At 42.3% G+C, this 17,804-nt stretch overlaps 2 protein-coding genes across 2 annotated transcripts; both read right to left on the bottom strand.

Moving 5' to 3' along the window:
* Nucleotides 1-1,542: 1,542 nt before the first annotated feature.
* On the bottom strand, nt 1,543-10,886 carry LOC108682955 (dnaJ homolog subfamily C member 13). The gene is made up of 5 exons (XM_018172225.1): nt 10,857-10,886; nt 9,353-9,532; nt 8,877-9,032; nt 7,772-7,924; nt 1,543-1,740 (listed from the first exon to the last, which is right to left on the bottom strand). Exons 1-5 carry the CDS (start codon nt 10,884-10,886, stop codon nt 1,543-1,545), a joined length of 717 nt encoding a protein of 238 aa, XP_018027714.1.
* Nucleotides 10,827-11,622, bottom strand: LOC108682995. The gene is made up of 2 exons (XM_018172270.2): nt 11,278-11,622; nt 10,827-10,964 (listed from the first exon to the last, which is right to left on the bottom strand). The coding sequence occupies exons 1-2, from the start codon at nt 11,539-11,541 to the stop codon at nt 10,905-10,907; spliced, it is 324 nt and encodes a 107-aa protein (XP_018027759.1). The 5' UTR covers nt 11,542-11,622; the 3' UTR covers nt 10,827-10,904.
* Between the last annotated feature and the right edge of the window lie 6,182 nt (nt 11,623-17,804).

The raw sequence follows: 17,804 nt of genomic DNA, 5'->3' as shown, positions 1-17,804 counted from the left end.
CTTCCTCAGACAAACACAATTCGGTCCTGGGTTAGGCATTTGGAGGCAACTGGTAGCACACTAAGAAGAGATACACATGGCCGACGCAGGTCCATCAGAACACCAGAAAATGTCGAGACGGTGAGAACAGCAGTCATCCACTCGCCAAGACGTTCTGCGCGACGGCGTGCCGTTGCTTTGAGAATCTCCTCACTCAGTTTGAGAAGGATTCTGCATAGGATTTGCATTTCCATCCCTCCTACAAAATGATGATGGCCAACAATTGAACGAAGCAGACTTTGCCAGCCGCCGAAATCTGTGTGAGAACATGCTTGAACAGATTGCTCCCGACACAGCGTTCTTCAGCAGTGATGAGACGCATTTTCACCTCTGTGGGACTGTAAATGAGCAAAATTTTCGTTACTGGGTAGAAGAAAACCCACAAATTATTCATCAAAGACCACTACATTCTCCCAAACCAACGGTCTGGTGTGCCATCTCACAATTTGCTGTGATAGGCCCATACTTCTTTGAGGAGGAGGGAGTAACCGTGACAGTGAATTCCGAATGCTATGCTGCAATGTTGCAAAATTTCTTGCAGACCAGGATGAAAAAACATTGTTTAAAATGAAGCATTGAGAGACGTGTGGTTCCAGCAGGATGGGGCTACAGCAGGATTTTAACCTCGAGGAAAATAAATTTTCTTCTCTATGTACCTCCATTACTTTTTTATTTCGCCTGAAAACTGCTCAAACGGTTCTGCCCCACCCTGTAGTTAACATATAACTTCACTGCCTCTAAATGTTCGACTATACAATTTTTCTAGAGTATTAAGTTTAGGGTCAATTAATATGGTGAAAGTTAGTATATAGTTTTAATATTTCATATTTTATCGACTTGATTACTCAGCTCAGCTCAAATGACGATGTCTATGATTTTCAATTCTTTCACTTACACTTGAAAAACTGATTATTATTAACGAATTTGGCCAAGTCGAGAAAAGGGTTGGCCAAGCCGAGCAATACCGAGCTTGCAAGCTGCTCTTCAACCCTGAGCGGAAGAGTGATTAGACTACGGTAATTTCTACGTTGTGATTGAACTATGATTGATGTAGATATAAGTGGTTGCGAAGATCTGTATTTATATTTATTACTTTCAAACTGTATGTTTCAAAGCCTATGGTCGTTTTATCCATCACCCGAATGAACTTTTTCCTTCGATCTTCGGTAGAGTTCTTAATTAACTTAACTGTCAGGTTTCGCACGAGGGTATCAGGACACGAAGGGTTCTCACACTGGCAGCTACGACTTGACAAGGAGAATGACACAAATAATTATATCACTTCATATCCTAAAATGGGAGCTATATCCTACACAGAACTGGGTACGGTGAAATGACGAGCACACAGGCCTACTTGCAGAAAGAAAATCCTATCCTATACCGAGCTGGGCCGGAGACAAAAGCGCTAGACACAATTACTACAGGCCCGGAATTGCTAATTTAGACTAACGCAGCGAGACTAAACAAAGGTGGCTACACGGAAGTGCTATAGTATCTCAATTTTCACAGTGGTACATCACTCGGGCTCGTGGAGACGATAGAGTCCAAGGCGAAGCTGAGGGCGGTCTGGCTGTTGCCGTTGGTTGCAGTACACTTCGCAGAGTCGGGGATGCTACGTGAATTCTTCTTCGCGATCGTGGCTTCGGCAGTCGTCGAAAACACGAGGATGAAATAAGTCCTTCCTGTGCAGGACGTTCGTCGCTGAACACGAATAGGAAATAGGTCTTCTGTGCAGGACGTTCGTCGCTGAACACGAATAGGAAATAGGTCTTCTGTGCAGGACGTTCGTCGCTGAACACGAATAGGAAATAAGTCTTTTCTGGGCAGGACGTTCGTCGCTGAACACGAATAGGAAATAAGTCTCTTCTGGGGGGAACAAGCGAAAAAATCTATACTGTGGTAGCTAGTCCTCGAATTACTGCACCGACCATCAGCTTGGTCACACCACTACGGCCGGATGCCTCAACCTTCCGCACTGAACTCTGATTCTGACTGCGCTTCCTATACTGGCCTCCCCGCTCTCGACTGCTCTGCTCTTATATACCCGCCGGTATCGCGCACGCGTACTAAACGGCTCTAGCTCCTCCACCTAAATTTGAATTCTCTCCTCCTACCCTCATATACTATTCTATTCATAGATTATTCATATATTATTCCTAATCAAGAGGACATAGAAAAGCTGTTTTACGTGTTGCCCGAGTCCTAGGCGGCACGCATTTCAGAGTCAGATACGCATAAAAAATTTGTTAGGGTAAAAAGCATTGAGAATCCGGAAAACGGTGAGGTAGGTTTTGCTATAAGGCATCGGGATGTATAGTATTAAATACAAATATATGGAGATAGGACTTCCAATTTTCTTGGAATTATACATGCACAAGTAGAGGTTCTACCCTAGAATGGAGAGATAAGGCACTATGAATAAGCTTTTGCGAACACTGCGAATTATTTCGCTCAACTCATCTCCATGAATGACCAATCAGTTCGGTTACGCAGATAGCTGAGTTACTTCTTCCTAGAAGCACTTACGCCTAATAGAAGTGGCTACGTGTACGTAGCGATGTTTTGATAATCCCGCCCCTGGTCCCCCGATCCCTTGGGCGCTGTAGCTAGTAGCGGTACTTACGCGCAGACAGAACGTTCCATGTGCTAGGACCAAAATACCGAAGAGCAAATTGACATCACCAGACATCAGCTACATTACCTAAGTGGTCCAACGTCTCCAAGGCCCACATGGAAGTTGCCGCCAGTCTCCGAACGCTCCGTAGTTCTCAAATGACTCATAGAGACGGCTTGAATGGGATAAAGAGAAGTGAAGTTGGTATAAACCATCTTGAAGAGATGAAGTAAAGATGTAGCCGGTAAGTATGCACAGATGCCGACCACCTGTGTGTTTACTCAGAGATGATTAGCAATATACTTCGTTCCGTGAGGGCGAGGAGCAGACTGTGTAGCGTTAGTGTGTATAATAGACTGTAAACTGCGAGAATCAGGGATAGACTCGTTGCTTGGACACGAAACAGGCGCAAGTAGGACTATTATTTCGAGTCATTATGCAAGAAATACGTATTAAGCTACGAAACAGCTGCTTGTGCTCGTATAAGCATGAATGAACTTACGATTGATAAAATTTATGGCATTAAATTAAAATTCAATTCGGAAGTCACGTCAGGAGTGCTAAGGAACTGAATATAATTATAATATTAAACCTGCCAAGTGAAAGGCTTTTAGATAATACTTTCAGTTTGCTACAACTACAATGCTTCACCACCGAAAAAAAAAATCGCTCGGGGATTTCTTCAGCTCTTCAACTGTGCAGTGGCTACATAATTTTTACAGATGTTAGTTAAATCAATTCAGAATTTTTCTTTTAATTATTCGACGAATCAATTCAATTCCTAACAGCGCAGTGGCTGCATTAATTCAGCATACGTTAGTTCATCAGTTTGCGACTCACGTAGACTTACGAGTAATGCTAGTGTCGCATGTCTTAGAGCAGGCTCAGCGATTTGGTGCGCAATTAGACGCAAAAATCCGGAAGTTGATTAGTAACTTGCAGCGAGAGGAGATTTTGCCTTGCGAGGAATTGCTGTTGACAGCGTATGAGTGGATTATATAAATGATCTTTTTCATGGTGATTGTGACAATCACTTGGTTCGTGGATTGTATAAATAGAATTTTCCTTTTTGATGGTAATTGTGACAATCACTTGGTTCGTGGATTGTATAAATAAAATTTTCCTTTTTGATGGTAATTGTGACAATCACTTGTCCGGGAACATAACTTTAAAGTTAACCCTCTACCGCCGTATGTCACTCTCCGAGAACATAACTTTCAACTTAAATTATACGTAAAATATTGAGTGTAGCAACCTGAGGACGTTTGTACGCAACAGAGGACATTTTAAAGTTGTCGTACGTGGCGGCAACCATCAGTGCAAGTCACTTTGCGCTCACTAGAACGTATCCTTTATGGGAGGTAGGCGCGTGATCCTTTTTGGGAAGTACTCGTGTCAGGAGGTAGAGGGTTAAATAATTAGAAGAGAGATTAATTCGTTTAATTCGTTTGTTTGGAATGGACGGCGAGTCCAGCGTAGCAGGCGATGTTTTACATGTCGTGATGTTTACGTTGGGCGTTCTAGGACAAATTGTTATTGGCTTTTCCCTTTTTTTAAAGTTGATTGTGATGATTCATTGGTTCGTGGATTGTATGAATAAAATTATCTTTTTTTATAGTGATTGGTACAATCAGTTGGTTCATGGATTATATCAATAAAATTTTTCCTTTTTGAAAATCAGAAAATTTGATTTCCTGAACTCTTTAATTTTAGTTTGAATTTCTAGTCGTGCTGTACCTTGAATTAACTGCGTTTTTAATTAGTTATTGCTTATGTAGGTTTTTATGTAAATTTTAACTATTTATTCTTAATGTTCGTAAAAGTTGCACAAAATTTATTCGAGAGGTTTATAATTTTGGCGTATTGATGTAAATCAAGTAAGTGCGAATGTTAAGAACTTTTTCCATATTTCCTACTGTGTATTATTTTTTTACGTGAAATAGAAAATTCCAAAATCTGCGATTTTTTTACTCTAGCTTTTGACTTGTGTGTTGAACCTCCTGCTAGCTGTGATGCGAGTTATCATCACATTTCATCATGTTGAAGCTTCGTCGCAATGCCTTACCAATCACCAATCACCATGTTTGAGGCCACGTTATCAAGCCTCGGCCAATCACCAATCACCATGTTTGAGGCCACGTTATCAAGCCTCGGCCAATCACCAATCACCATGTTTGAGGCCACGTTATCAAGCCTCGGCCAATCACCAATCACCATGTTTGAGGCCACGTTATCAAGCCTCGGCCAATCACCAATCACCATGTTTGAGGCCACGTTATCAAGCCTCGGCCAATCACCAATCACCATGTTTGAGGCCACGTTATCAAGCCTCGGCCAATCACCAATCACCATGTTTGAGGCCACGTTATCAAGCCTCGGCCAATCACCAATCACCATGTTTGAGGCCACGTTATCAAGCCTCGGCCAATCACCAATCACCATGTTTGAGGCCACGTTATCAAGCCTCGGCCAATCACCAATCACCATGTTTGAGGCCACGTTATCAAGCCTCGGCCAATCACCATGTTTGAGGCCACGTTATCAAGCCTCTGCCAATCCCCATGTTTGAGGCCACGTTATCAAGCCTCTGCCAATCCCCATGTTTGAGGCCACGTTATCAAGCCTCTGCCAATCACCAATCACCATGTTTGAGGCCACGTTATCAAGCCTCAGCCAATCACCAATCCCCATGTTTGAGGCCACGTTACCAAGCCTCTGCCAATCACCATAGAAAAGGATAGCAAAATTCGTTCAACTTAAGTTGAGTGGAAGAAGTTTTACTTGCATAATGTTTTATACAAAGTTTAACATACTTTGTATATTAATTATTATTAATATACTTTGTATTTTAGCCTCCACTACCATAGCAAAGGCAGTTTATTTACATAAATATGTAAATATTTATTTACATATTTAACTTATAACAAAAGAGAACAATAAGTTTATGTAATGGCCAATAATACACATAAAAAACATAATGATTAATGATAATACGTAACAAGAGTATCATTTATCATCAACATTTGATTGTTTCTTACTAATATTCTTATATTTCCCGAGATAATAAGTGGGTCTGGATGACTCACTTAGAGTAGTCAACCGCGTTTAAATCTCGATGCACTTTTTGACACACGTAGCGCATTTGTGGGTCAAAACGACACACTTATTTCTCTTACTGTAGAAACACGTGAAATAATAGTTTTTTTTTATAAGAAATAAGTTTTTTTAATGTTAACTATTAATATATAAGAAACATTTAAATGTGTCTCAGCAGAACGAGAAGTTCATACAAAATTATATTATACAAGGTCATTGTATGATGTATACAATACAGAGCAATACGAGGGCAGAAATACAGAGTAAACAGAAGTAACACATAGTAACGAACCTAATACATTATACGAGTAATGGAAATACAGGCGCTAGACACACCTGTGTGGAATATACATCTGTATGGCCATACAAACTCCTATGGAATATACAAGGAATATTTAAATAGATCCGTCCCTAATACATCATTAATACAAAAAAAGTTGAAAACAAATAATGTAATTAAATTCCATATACTTTTTTCTGTAATGAAAAGCTTAATAACGTATAAATACAACAAAAATTCAAAAACTGAATGAATCCAGCACTCCGTATGAAATGAATCCATATGATCATTAATACTTTTGTGCACTGATACGAAATGATAATAAAGACAAAATGATAACCGAGAACATTGAATGATTTTAAAAGAACAAAATAAAATAATAATAAAGACGACCGTGCCCATATGGAGGCTAGGAGGTACGTGAAGGGTACGTGGGGAGGGTAGGAGGTACGTGAAGGGTACGTGGGGAGGCTAGGAGGCACGTGAAGGGTACGTGGGGAGGCTAGGAGGTACGTGAAGGGTACGTGGGGAGGCTAGGAGGTACGTGAAGGGTACGTGGGGAGGCTAGGAGGTACGTGAAGGGTACGTGGGGAGGCTAGGAGGTACGTGAAGGGTACGTGGGGAGGCTAGGAGGTACGTGAAGGGTACGTGGGGAGGCTAGGAGGTACGTGAAGGGTACGTGGGGAGGCTAGGAGGTACGTGAAGGGTACGTGGGGAGGCTAGGAGGTACGTGAAGGGTACGTGGGGAGGCTAGGAGGTACGTGAAGGGTACGTGGGGAGGCTAGGAGGTACGTGAAGGGTACGTGGGGAGGCTAGGAGGTACGTGAAGGGTACGTGGGGAGGCTAGGAGGTACGTGAAGGGTACGTGGGGAGGCTAGGAGGTACGTGAAGGGTACGTGGGGAGGCTAGGAGGTACGTGAAGGGTACGTGGGGAGGCTAGGAGGTACGTGAAGGGTACGTGGGGAGGCTAGGAGGTACGTGAAGGGTACGTGGGGAGGCTAGGAGGTACGTGAAGGGTACGTGGGGAGGCTAGGAGGTACGTGAAGGGTACGTGGGGAGGCTAGGAGGTNCTGAGAGTATGACAAGTGTGTCCTGAGAGTATGACAAGTGTGTCCTGAGAGTATGACAAGTGTGTCCTGAGAGTATGACAAGTGTGTCCTGAGAGTATGACAAGTGTGTCATGAGAGTATGACAAGTGTGTCTTGCCGAGCCGGCAGGCTGTCCTTCAAACCCTGAGCCGAAGCGGACATGAGCGGCTGATCTAAGCGCTCCCCGAATCCTGGGCGGCACCTGATACAGAGTCGGTCCCGCATCTAATTTTCGCTAGGATAGAAGCCTTACTTAATTCAATAAAGCCAGAATATAATCATATGACGATCCCATTCTGATTCTGGATGACCAGGCGATCCAGGATCACCTCTCATTCTGATCCGGGATAACCTCAGTCAGAAGTAATCGACCTCATAAACAAGGGGTCATAGAGAGGGAGGTTCAACTACAAAGGGGGTTAACGGGATCACCAGTAGAGGGGGGTTAGGGGTACCTTGAAAATTTCTACAATTTTGCTCAACTTGACTCAATTTTCAACTTGTGTTTTTTGCTCGTTATCGGCCTCATAAACAAGGGAGGCTACGAAGTCAGGTCACCTGTAGAGAAAGGTTTAGGAGGGGTCAGGTCAGCAGTAGAGAGAGGTTCGGGGATCACCTATAGAAAGGGGTTATGGGGTCAGGTCATCAGGTCACCTGTAGAGGTAGGGAGGTCACCTGTGTGCCGTAGAGGGGTGACGCGGACAATGTCTTGATGCAGGCGACAATTTGAGCCTTGGTGGCGGCGAGGTTAGTGACGGGCAGCGACGAGCTCTGCAGCAGCTGCAGCAGACTCTGCACCAGCCCCACCTGTGCAGAGTTACAATATCAGCAGAGTGCAGAGTTAATGTTGTGAACGGTGGAGTGGACATATTTCACTATTAGCCACGTTCATTTTTCATCTCATGTGCATACCAGAAGCCACATCTAGAGTAGCCGCCTTAGTAACGTTGATGTCGGACCTCAACTTCAGCGGTGGCTACGTACTGCAAAGTCAGGTCTGAGCGGCTGTGAGTCAGGTAGTCATTCGTGTCCCGCCAGCCCTACAGTTCTAGCCTTAACTAACCTGAGGTTAGTTAAGGCTCTAGTCTTAACTAACCTAAGGTTAGTTAAGGTTCTAGCCTTAACTAACCTAAGGTTAGTTAAGGTTCTAGTCTTAACTAACCTCGCTCCGTTGCTCCACTAGCGATCTTGTGCCACAACATTAGTTCTTGTGGCTGTGCTACAAACGCTTCATCAAGCAGTGTAATGTCTATCGTGCTAGTTTTTGTATTTTTAAACGTATTGCTTTTAAGTGCTCTTTACTTAAATAAAAGTCGAGATTTATCCATGATAACTGAAGTTTTAATCAACGGAATCCCAGGGCAATAAAGTGCAATTTAATTTTCAGCAAACTCATGGTTCCTTGAAAAGCATGGTTAACTTGATCATTGATCATTACGCAAGGTTCGTGTTTCAAATAATATTTGTGTTTTTTGTCCGCTAATTTTCTATAAAGAAATAATTTAGATATTTCATATACCAAAAAACATACCTATTTTGGATAATTTACATGAAAAATTTATTTTTCACATGAAATGCATTTTAATAAAAAGTTTAAAATAAAAAATGTATCCACATGACAGGAAAATGTATTTTAATAAAAAAGTTGAAATAAAATTGAATAATTTATATGAAAATTTATTTGATAGCATGAAATGCATTTTAATAAAAAATTTGAAATAAAAAATCTGTCCTGGTCACAAAAGGACAATCTCTGGACCTGCAGAGCCTGCTGGTGCAGAGCAGCAGGCTGCAGAGTGTGCAGAAACAGGTTGTGCAGAGTCTCCACAGACACAGCGATGAGATCAGGCCGCGTCTGCAGTGCAGACATCACAGCAGACAGCACAGGCGTGGTCTGCAGCTCTGCACAGCACACCTACACACAAGGGCTGTTATCGCACTGGAAATACGCTTGCGCATCCACCGCATTCAGCTGACCGCATTTACATTAGAAAATTATTTTGAATGTTAGCTTCCGTTTCTGATGAATATGATTCATGTATTTTAGAATCCAAGTCTAATTTTTAATTTTCTTAGATTTTAAAATTAAATTAAATTAAAATTCTTAGATTTTAAGAGGCAAAACCTAGCTCTAGTGACAATTGTAACTAGTGACTAGTAGTAATTAAAGACCATTGTAACTAGTAGTAAATAGTGACCATTGTAACTAGTAACCATTGTAACTAGTGACCAGACCTGCGAGAAGGTCGTCTGGTGGAGGGTGAGGAGGGCCGCCCTGATGGCAGCGCTGCTGGGGGAGGCCCTCAGGAGCTCCACGAGGCGGGGCAGGTGCCCCATGGCGGGCAGGTACTCCAGCAGGCCCCGCTGGGCCCCCAGCACCCCCACCAGGGCCCCAACCACGGCCTCCAGCTCCTCCTGGGGGGGTGGGGGGGCATCTTAACTGAGAGCCTCAGCTGGCCCAACTGAGGGCCTCAGCTGACCCAACTGAGGGCATCAGCTGGCCCAACTGAGGGCATCAGCTGGCCCCACTGAGGGCATCAGCTGTCCCACTGAGGGCATCAGCTGTCCCAACTGAGGGCCTCAGCTGACCCAACTGAGGGCATCAGCTGGCCCAACTGAGAGCATCAGTTGGCCCAACTGAGGGCATCAGTTGGCCCAACTGAGGGCATCAGCTGGCCCAACTGAGAGCATCAGCTGGCCCAACTGAGGGCATCAGCTGGCCCAACTGAGGGCATCAGCTGGCCCAACTGAGGGCATCATTGGCGCTAAAGTTATATATCATAGTCCCCGTAGCCTGGGACTGCTACGTTTGCAACACTTATCACGAATGCTAAATATAAGCACGGGAAATATCTTTGGAAGGAAATATTAGGATAAAATTGATGGGAAATGTCACGCAGGGAGCTTGCAACTTGCGGGCTTCTATGCCTAATCATGAAGTGGCGAGATTGAAGATAATTTAAACTTTTTTGAGTTTTCTTTCCAAGCGTTGATTTTTTAGACGATAGATTTGGACGAATAAAAATTATCAACGTTTACCTATCAGGCATTTAGTCACAGAATTTTTCTTATATATGTTGCGGGACGGAAACTTTATCAGAAAAAATTTTTGCTATTACTTAAAAAAGTCAACTCTTAACATCACAGTTTTAGCATTTCCATGCCTGCTGTAGAGCGGCCTGCTGAAGTGGCATTATCAATCTAGTAAATACTTTATAAGACAGACCAAAGACCAGACTTTGTAAAACAAACACAAATCTTGCCATCATTGCGAAGTGTGACCGCTTTACACGAACTGAGGAACTGATTTCTATTAAACTATCACTGAGTAAATTTGATTGACCCGACATCAGCTAAAGCTCAATAAAAATCATCTCGACACGTATTCTTGCGAGGTGCGTCCTTCGTTGTAAGGCATGTGAACCGTGCGACGTTTTTGGCCAACGCGAGGCAGGGCGATTAAGAATTAAGTGACCGGCCGCGTGTTGATGCAAGCAGTGGCATGTATGCCTTATTATCTATATCAACGCTGGCATCAGCCGTTTATAAATTATGATGACATTAATCATAAAGCTTTTATCCTTACCCTAACAATCTATACAACCCAGTGTTTTAAGGCAAGGAACTACACAATTTTCAGAAAATGGAGGCTCAAACTATAGTATACGAGAGCTATTTGGAAGATTCATGAAAGGAAGTAACTGCGCAGTTTGTTTCAATGTTTATTTTTCCGACAAACGTATCCAGAGTTGCGGTTATCTTGTGCCATCCTGCTTGGAACGCTGGTTTACTGAGCTGTGATCGCATCAGTGCATGTTATTTTCAGCGGAATGACAGGTTTCAGGACCTGAAAAGAAAGACAACATTTATGCAACATTCACAACTTCATCATCGAAATTCTACCGATAATAATAATTGCTTCAAAAAATTTCAGATTAAGCTCCTTCTGCCCAATTGCTTCAAAAATTGTTCTGAATTGACATTAAACTTTCGTCGATGTTTGAAACCGAAAAAGTTCACTGATTTGCATCCTGTTGCTGTTCAATTATTGCAGATGGTATCAGACAACTCCGGTAGGTATATTACTCTTAATATATGTATGTACATCTCATAATATGCAGTAAATGGTATGGTCGTGTTCAATATTCTGCTTGACTCACATCACACAGCCACTTGGGTATCGGCACGGTCACGATCATGTCACGCTCCGCGTCCAGCGCCCCGAGTTGATCTTGCAACTCCGCGTCCGCAAGAACCAACTCCTGCAGCTCCTGGAGCAAGGCGTCCTGCAGGGGCGCCTCGTCCTGGAGCAAGGCGTCCTGCAGGGGCGCCTCGTCCTGGACGACGTCCACGGGCTGGGCGACGGCGACGTGCAGGACGACGGCGAGGCTCAGGAGGACGAGGAGAGGCTTGGTCATCTTCATGTTGTTGAATAATATAACTTGCGTGATGAATAACTTATAAACAATTTGTGGCTCTGTTTACACGGAATAAATTCCAGGGTGTGAATCTGAAGAAAAAATAAAGTTTTTACTGAAACACACTTGTATAAAAATATGCTAAATTTTGGTATGATCTTGGGCAAGAGACGTTCACGTCGGTCTCGTGAAATGTTGGTTGGCTTAGTTCAAAAAATCCTCACGCTAATGATACAATAATTATGAACACAACTTCTATTCTTAAGAATTTGCAGAATTGAAGTTCAAAGTTCCAATACACCGCCTCATTGCTCAAATTTATATTAGTAAATAAATAACAAATAATCATAAAACATATTACAAACTACGGCTAGGTATTAGAGTGAAGGGAGTACTCCTAGGAACTATTTTGGCTGAGGACACAACGCAGGTCTAGGAGGCTCTCATCTGTGTGCCTCACTGCCCCGCCAGCGCGCCGTCTTTATACGCGCCTCAAGTGGCGGCCTCTTGAGCTGCTCGACTCACCAGCTTCACACCTACGTGGCGATCACAGCAATATTGTTTATTGTACGGCACAGCGATATAGGTTATAATACTCTTATACCTGCTGGCCTCAGAGCAATATTATTTATTGTATTCCAAATGAGTGCAAACATTGCCCTGTAGGGTTTGGGGGACATCGTAATGTCAATGTCACGATAGTTGTACTGCACGATATCCTTAGTATCCTCAGTATCCGAATCCCTTGTGAAGCATTAACCGAATTTAATCTATATATTTATATTTATAGACAAGATGATAGAAGTCGCTACAACGTTATGTTGTACTTCCCTTCTTGGAGCACACAAAGCCATTACATTTATTGTACTGCATGTAATCTTGTTCGTAGGTACGAGTACACCAACAGGAAGGCAGCGTCCCTCGTGTCAGTGCAGCGCTCGTCCCAACTGAGGTGATGTGCACTCATCACCTCCCTCATCACCTCCTTCATCACCTCCTTCATCACCTCCTTCATCACCTCCTTCAATAGAAACATTGACGTAACAGTCATATACTAATTATTAAATTATATTCCATGACTGTTTTGCGGTTAACATTTCGTATATATTCATTTAATTTTATGGAATCATTTTTGCAACATTGCAGTAGACTCAAATAAAACCAATCTCATTATCATTGCAATGGAGCAGAAAGTTAGGTTGAGTTCGAAACTATAGAGCGAGACAGATGCATTGAGAGAAAAATAAAAATAACTAATTGAATGGAATCTTGACAGTGCCAGTTACTCTGCAGCAACTTGTAAACGCTCGTAACGTTTGCTCAAGTTCTCGCATCAACTTCATTCGCAAAGGCACACTTTTTGACTCTTCTAAATTGTGTGATGAATTAACACGTGCAACCGGTAGGTACACGGATAAAACTCATCACACTCATAAATTTATGAGTATTTTTAAACATACGAAAACAGAAGTGAATTGCACATCATAGTCGCCGGCCCTTAATTGAACTAGCAAACTATGACATCGGATGATCCGTATAGAGCGGTTGTAGTAATGCGATGCTAGCGACACCGTCTTGTGTTATACCAAACTTATGGTGACGCGATAAGCAGGTTACTCATTCAAAGATGATAAATTGGCCCATGAGAATTTACTGGAGTTTTAATCAACAGTACTAGCATTAGATAGTTATAAGATGAGACATACGACAGATTTTAGATTAGATAATTCCATTAAAGTATTAGATTCTTACGACGCACAAAACACGTGTGCCAATTTGTAGTTATTTGCAGCACTTCGTGTAAACTCTTACGTTGAAATAATATATCTCATAAATATTATGAGTTATATTTTTAGTATTTTGTATTTTTTTGAGTTGGTAAAACATTAGACACTATAACATCAGCTATGCAGGCAAATTTCATTGAAAAAGATAGTCGACTTCACGAAAGACATTGGAAAACATTAATTTAGTCAATTAATTTAGCATTTTACTAGTTTCAAGTAAAGTGCAAGTAACGAGACTGTCTTTCGAGGCAGAATAGTGTTGCAGCCGTGACGTTGGGAGTGGTTCTGTCGAAATAATTCAATTCCTAGAGAGTGACGAAGAAAAATAGTATATGTGCTATTTATGATGATGAGGAACGTTCAGAGTCGCTCTGTGAGGCGTGCTTCAAATTTACGCTGTTTTCGCAGGGAAGATTCCATTTGACTTCATTCCTGCCTCTGCTTAAAACTGTTTTATTTTTTCGTCTATCGCATTTGTCTAAGTTTTCTTGCTAACGAACACTCAGATATGAAAATTAAACTAATTCGTTACAAATATATTTGTGCAGACCTTGAACAGTTCGATAACATTTATCATTATTATATAGTTGCAAGTAAGAAGCGTAGCCTCGAGTGCCTACGTAATTGAACTGGTGATGTCAGACGACCACTTGACACATGCGAGCTATATTACTCATAGAGCTGCAGTACTCATAGAGCTGTAGTACTCATAGAGCTGTAGTACTCATAGAGCTGCTAGCTGCAGTACTCATAGAGCTGCAGTACTCATAGAGCTGCAGTACTCACACCTCTCAGCAATGAGGTCAATGCATAGTTCTTATCAAGCAATAAAGCATTTCAGGTCAAGTGTGGAAGAGCAATTATCGAGCGACTCTTGAAATGTCGCCGCTACCTACAGGGAAAAGTGTCAAGACAATATAAGGCCAAGGTCCTTACAAACTGTAATTTTTAGCTCATTATTTTATTAATTGTGACAGTAATTCGAAAAAGCTCGATAAATGTCTTCACTTGACATCAAATGAATTATATACGAACATTAGTAAAATAATTTGGGAATTAATCAAAGCGCACGCAGCGATATTTCTGTTTCTTTATACAGGCTCTATGGATCACATGAAACATTAACGATTTTTAACCGTAGTGGATGCGCTACAACATCAAAATATAACTGTGATGGAGGTTAACATGGATAAAAATGTTCTATTGAAAAAACTAACTTTCATGTCTGGAATTTACTTTTTCCAAAAACATTGGGTGTGAAAAAGCGTTTGCCACATTAATTGAGAACAAGCAAAAAACTGCTTGCAGAAGTTAATTTCTAATTACGGTGGAGGTAGGGGTGACAATTTCTCGTGCATCATCGTCTGGAAATATTTATTTTACTGCAGGTCTTCGAGAGCAAAAATGGGGCCAAAATTAACGATATGTTCTGTGGTAGAGATGCAGGGATCAAAATATAACCCATGTAACTACTGCGTCGGTTCGTATTCGGGAGCTCTTCAACAATTACATGTACCAAAGTTAATATCAAAATAAATTCAGTGATTCGCAATTCAAATTTACAAATTTTATTCTTACATATCATTTTTGCATATGGGCCGTAAAGTGACAATTAAAGTGGCTGCTCGCGATAGGAAGAGGAGAAGACGACTTATTTATTGTAAGTGAAGCTTGAGTTTTTCATCACCTCCTTCATCACCTCCTTCATCACCTCCTTCATCACCTCCTTCATCACCTCCTTCATCACCTCCTTCATCTCCTCCTTCATCACCTCCTTCATCACCTCCTTCATCACCTCCTTCATCACCTCCTTCATCACCTCCTTCATCACCTCCTTCATCACCTCCTTCATTGTTACATCTCATTAGCAGGTTGTGACTTGTTACATAAACCAACAGCACCACGGGGAGCGATCACTGTCGCCTGCCCTACAGAGTTGCAGGATTAACGTCTGAGCGCCGCGATGGCTTCATTAGGGAGACCTGCCGCTGCCATGGCAGGGGCGGTGGCAAGGCAATGGAAGCTGCCACTGCCATGGGCAGTGCTGTGAGAAGAGCGAAAAGCTCTACTGAGTGAATCGGAAAAAGGATGTTAACATACGTGGTGCAAATGAAGTCATTGTTTAATCATTTTACGGCGAGGTCTCCTAAATTTGTGTTCCAAATACCGTTAAAAATGCATAAACATTAAAAAATCTATTCATGGAAGTTATTTTTTTAGATGTAATGCTGACAATATAACCTCCAAGGAGCGAGCAACGTGTTCAAGAGAAGAATGTAAGACATCCGACGAGTTGAATACGCCGGAACCAAAACTTAACCTTCAGCTTTTAGCTGTACATATACGTCGCTTTTCAAAATAGCATTTTTTTATTTATGAATGAAGCACATTCGTCCATTTGGACACATATGTCGCCTTTAATTTCTGGCTAATGGAAATAACCAGATGGACATATAATTTTGTCGCATGTCAATTTTTTCCATAAATAAATTGCAGCAGTTTGTCATGGATGCGGTGTGGTATATTGCCCTGTCTTGAAGGTTCATCGTAAGCGGATAGGTCGAAACAGTAAGTTGTAGAAGCCGAAACCAAGAGGTAAATTTGTCGAAACCAAGAGTTAGGCATGTCGAAACCAAGAGTTAGGCATGTCGAAACCAAGAGTTAGGCATGTCGAAACCAAGAGTTAGGCATGTCGAAACCAAGAGTTAGGCATGTCGAAACCAAGAGTTAGGCATGTCGAAACCAAGAGTTAGGCATGTCGAAACCAAGAGTTAGGCATGTCGAAACCAAGAGTTAGGCATGTCGAAACCAAGAGTTAGGCATGTCGAAACCAAGAGTTAGGCATGTCGAAACCAAGAGTTAGGCATGTCGAAACCAAGAGTTAGGCATGTCGAAACCAAGAGTTAGGCATGTCGAAACCAAGAGTTAGGCATGTCGAAACCAAGAGTTAGGCATGTCGAAACCAAGAGTTAGGCATGTCGAAACCAAGAGTTAGGCATNATCAAAACCAAGAGTTCATTACATCGAAACCAAGAGTTCATTACATCGAAATCAAGAGTTCATTACATCAAAACCAAGAGTTCATTACATCGAAATCAAGAGTTTATTACATCGAAACCGAGAGTTCATTACATCGAAAGTAAATATTCAATACGTTAGAACCAAGAGATCATTAAGTCAAAGTAAAAAGTTCATTATATCGAAACCAACTAATCATTCCAGATACAATATAAGGAATTATAGTGTAGAATTAAGCAAAGGAAGTTATGAAATTCATTTATCTACGAATAGAACTTCTTAATCGCAAATATTCGGACAGTATTTGTAGAACCTACAAGCCTCAAAATATTCCCTGAAGATAGAAAGAACTAGTGTACCTAAACTCATGTAATAACTACGTTATAAACGACCATTGGAAAAAGAAATGGTCAGCCGGAGAAGCTCCTGCTGACATTTACATAATATAAAGTAACACCTGCCAAGGCAGGCGTTTACCTCGGGACATTTTGATGCGGTGTTAGCGCTTTCTTTTTGCCTCTTTCAGAGATTTTAGCGCTCTCTTATTGCCTCTGTCAGGGACCTGGCCATGACTTCTGCACTTTTCATTCCAATTTGACAGCCGCGTTGATTTTTCTGATGCCTAAGGAGCCTCGGAGACGCCGTGGGGTTTGCCGTGGGACCCGAGGTGAAATCTGGGACCAATGAGTCCTGTCTGTTGTACGACGCTGTCTGCTGGACCGCAGTGAAGACTGGGGCCAATGAGCCCTGGTTTCTGCACAACGCACTCTGATGGACCGAAACGAAGACTTACACGGACTCCAGCAGAACAAATCAGAACGGCGTATAATGCATGCTTTGTCTATGGGCAGGCTCGCTGGTATAATGCATGCTCGGTGTATAGGCAGCTCGCTGGTATAATGCATGCTCGGTGTATAGGCAGCTCGCTGGTATAATGCATGCTCGGTGTATAGGCAGCTCGCTGGTATAATGCATGCTCGGTGTATAGGCAGCTCGCTGGTATAATGCATGCTCGGTGTATAGGCAGCTCGCTGGTATAATGCATGCTCGGTGTATAGGCAGCTCGCTGGTATAATGCATGCTCGGTGTATAGGCAGCTCGCTGGTATAATGCATGCTCGGTGTATAGGCAGCTCGCTGGTATAATGCATGCTCGGTGTATAGGCAGCTCGCTGGTATAATGCATGCTCGGTGTATAGGCAGCTCGCTGGTATAATGCATGCTCGGTGTATAGGCAGCTCGCTGGTATAATGCATGCTCGGTGTATAGGCAGGCTCGCTGGTATAATGCATGCTCGGTGTATAGGCAGGCTCGCTGGTATAATGCATGTACGGTCTGTACACAGGCTAGCTAATAATATTAATAATGCCTGCAGGTAAAATGCTCGGCTCGACGGTATAATACATGCATGGTCTATAGAAAGACTCGCATGGTATAATGTATGCTGGAATAATGCATAGCTCGC

The sequence above is a fragment of the Hyalella azteca genome, unplaced genomic scaffold, assembly GCF_000764305.2.
Source record: "Hyalella azteca isolate HAZT.00-mixed unplaced genomic scaffold, Hazt_2.0.2 contig15263, whole genome shotgun sequence".
NCBI classification, from domain to species: Eukaryota; Metazoa; Arthropoda; class Malacostraca; order Amphipoda; family Hyalellidae; genus Hyalella; species Hyalella azteca.
Note: the sequence above shows the minus strand (reverse complement) of the source record. Positions and strands in the feature narration are given on the sequence as shown.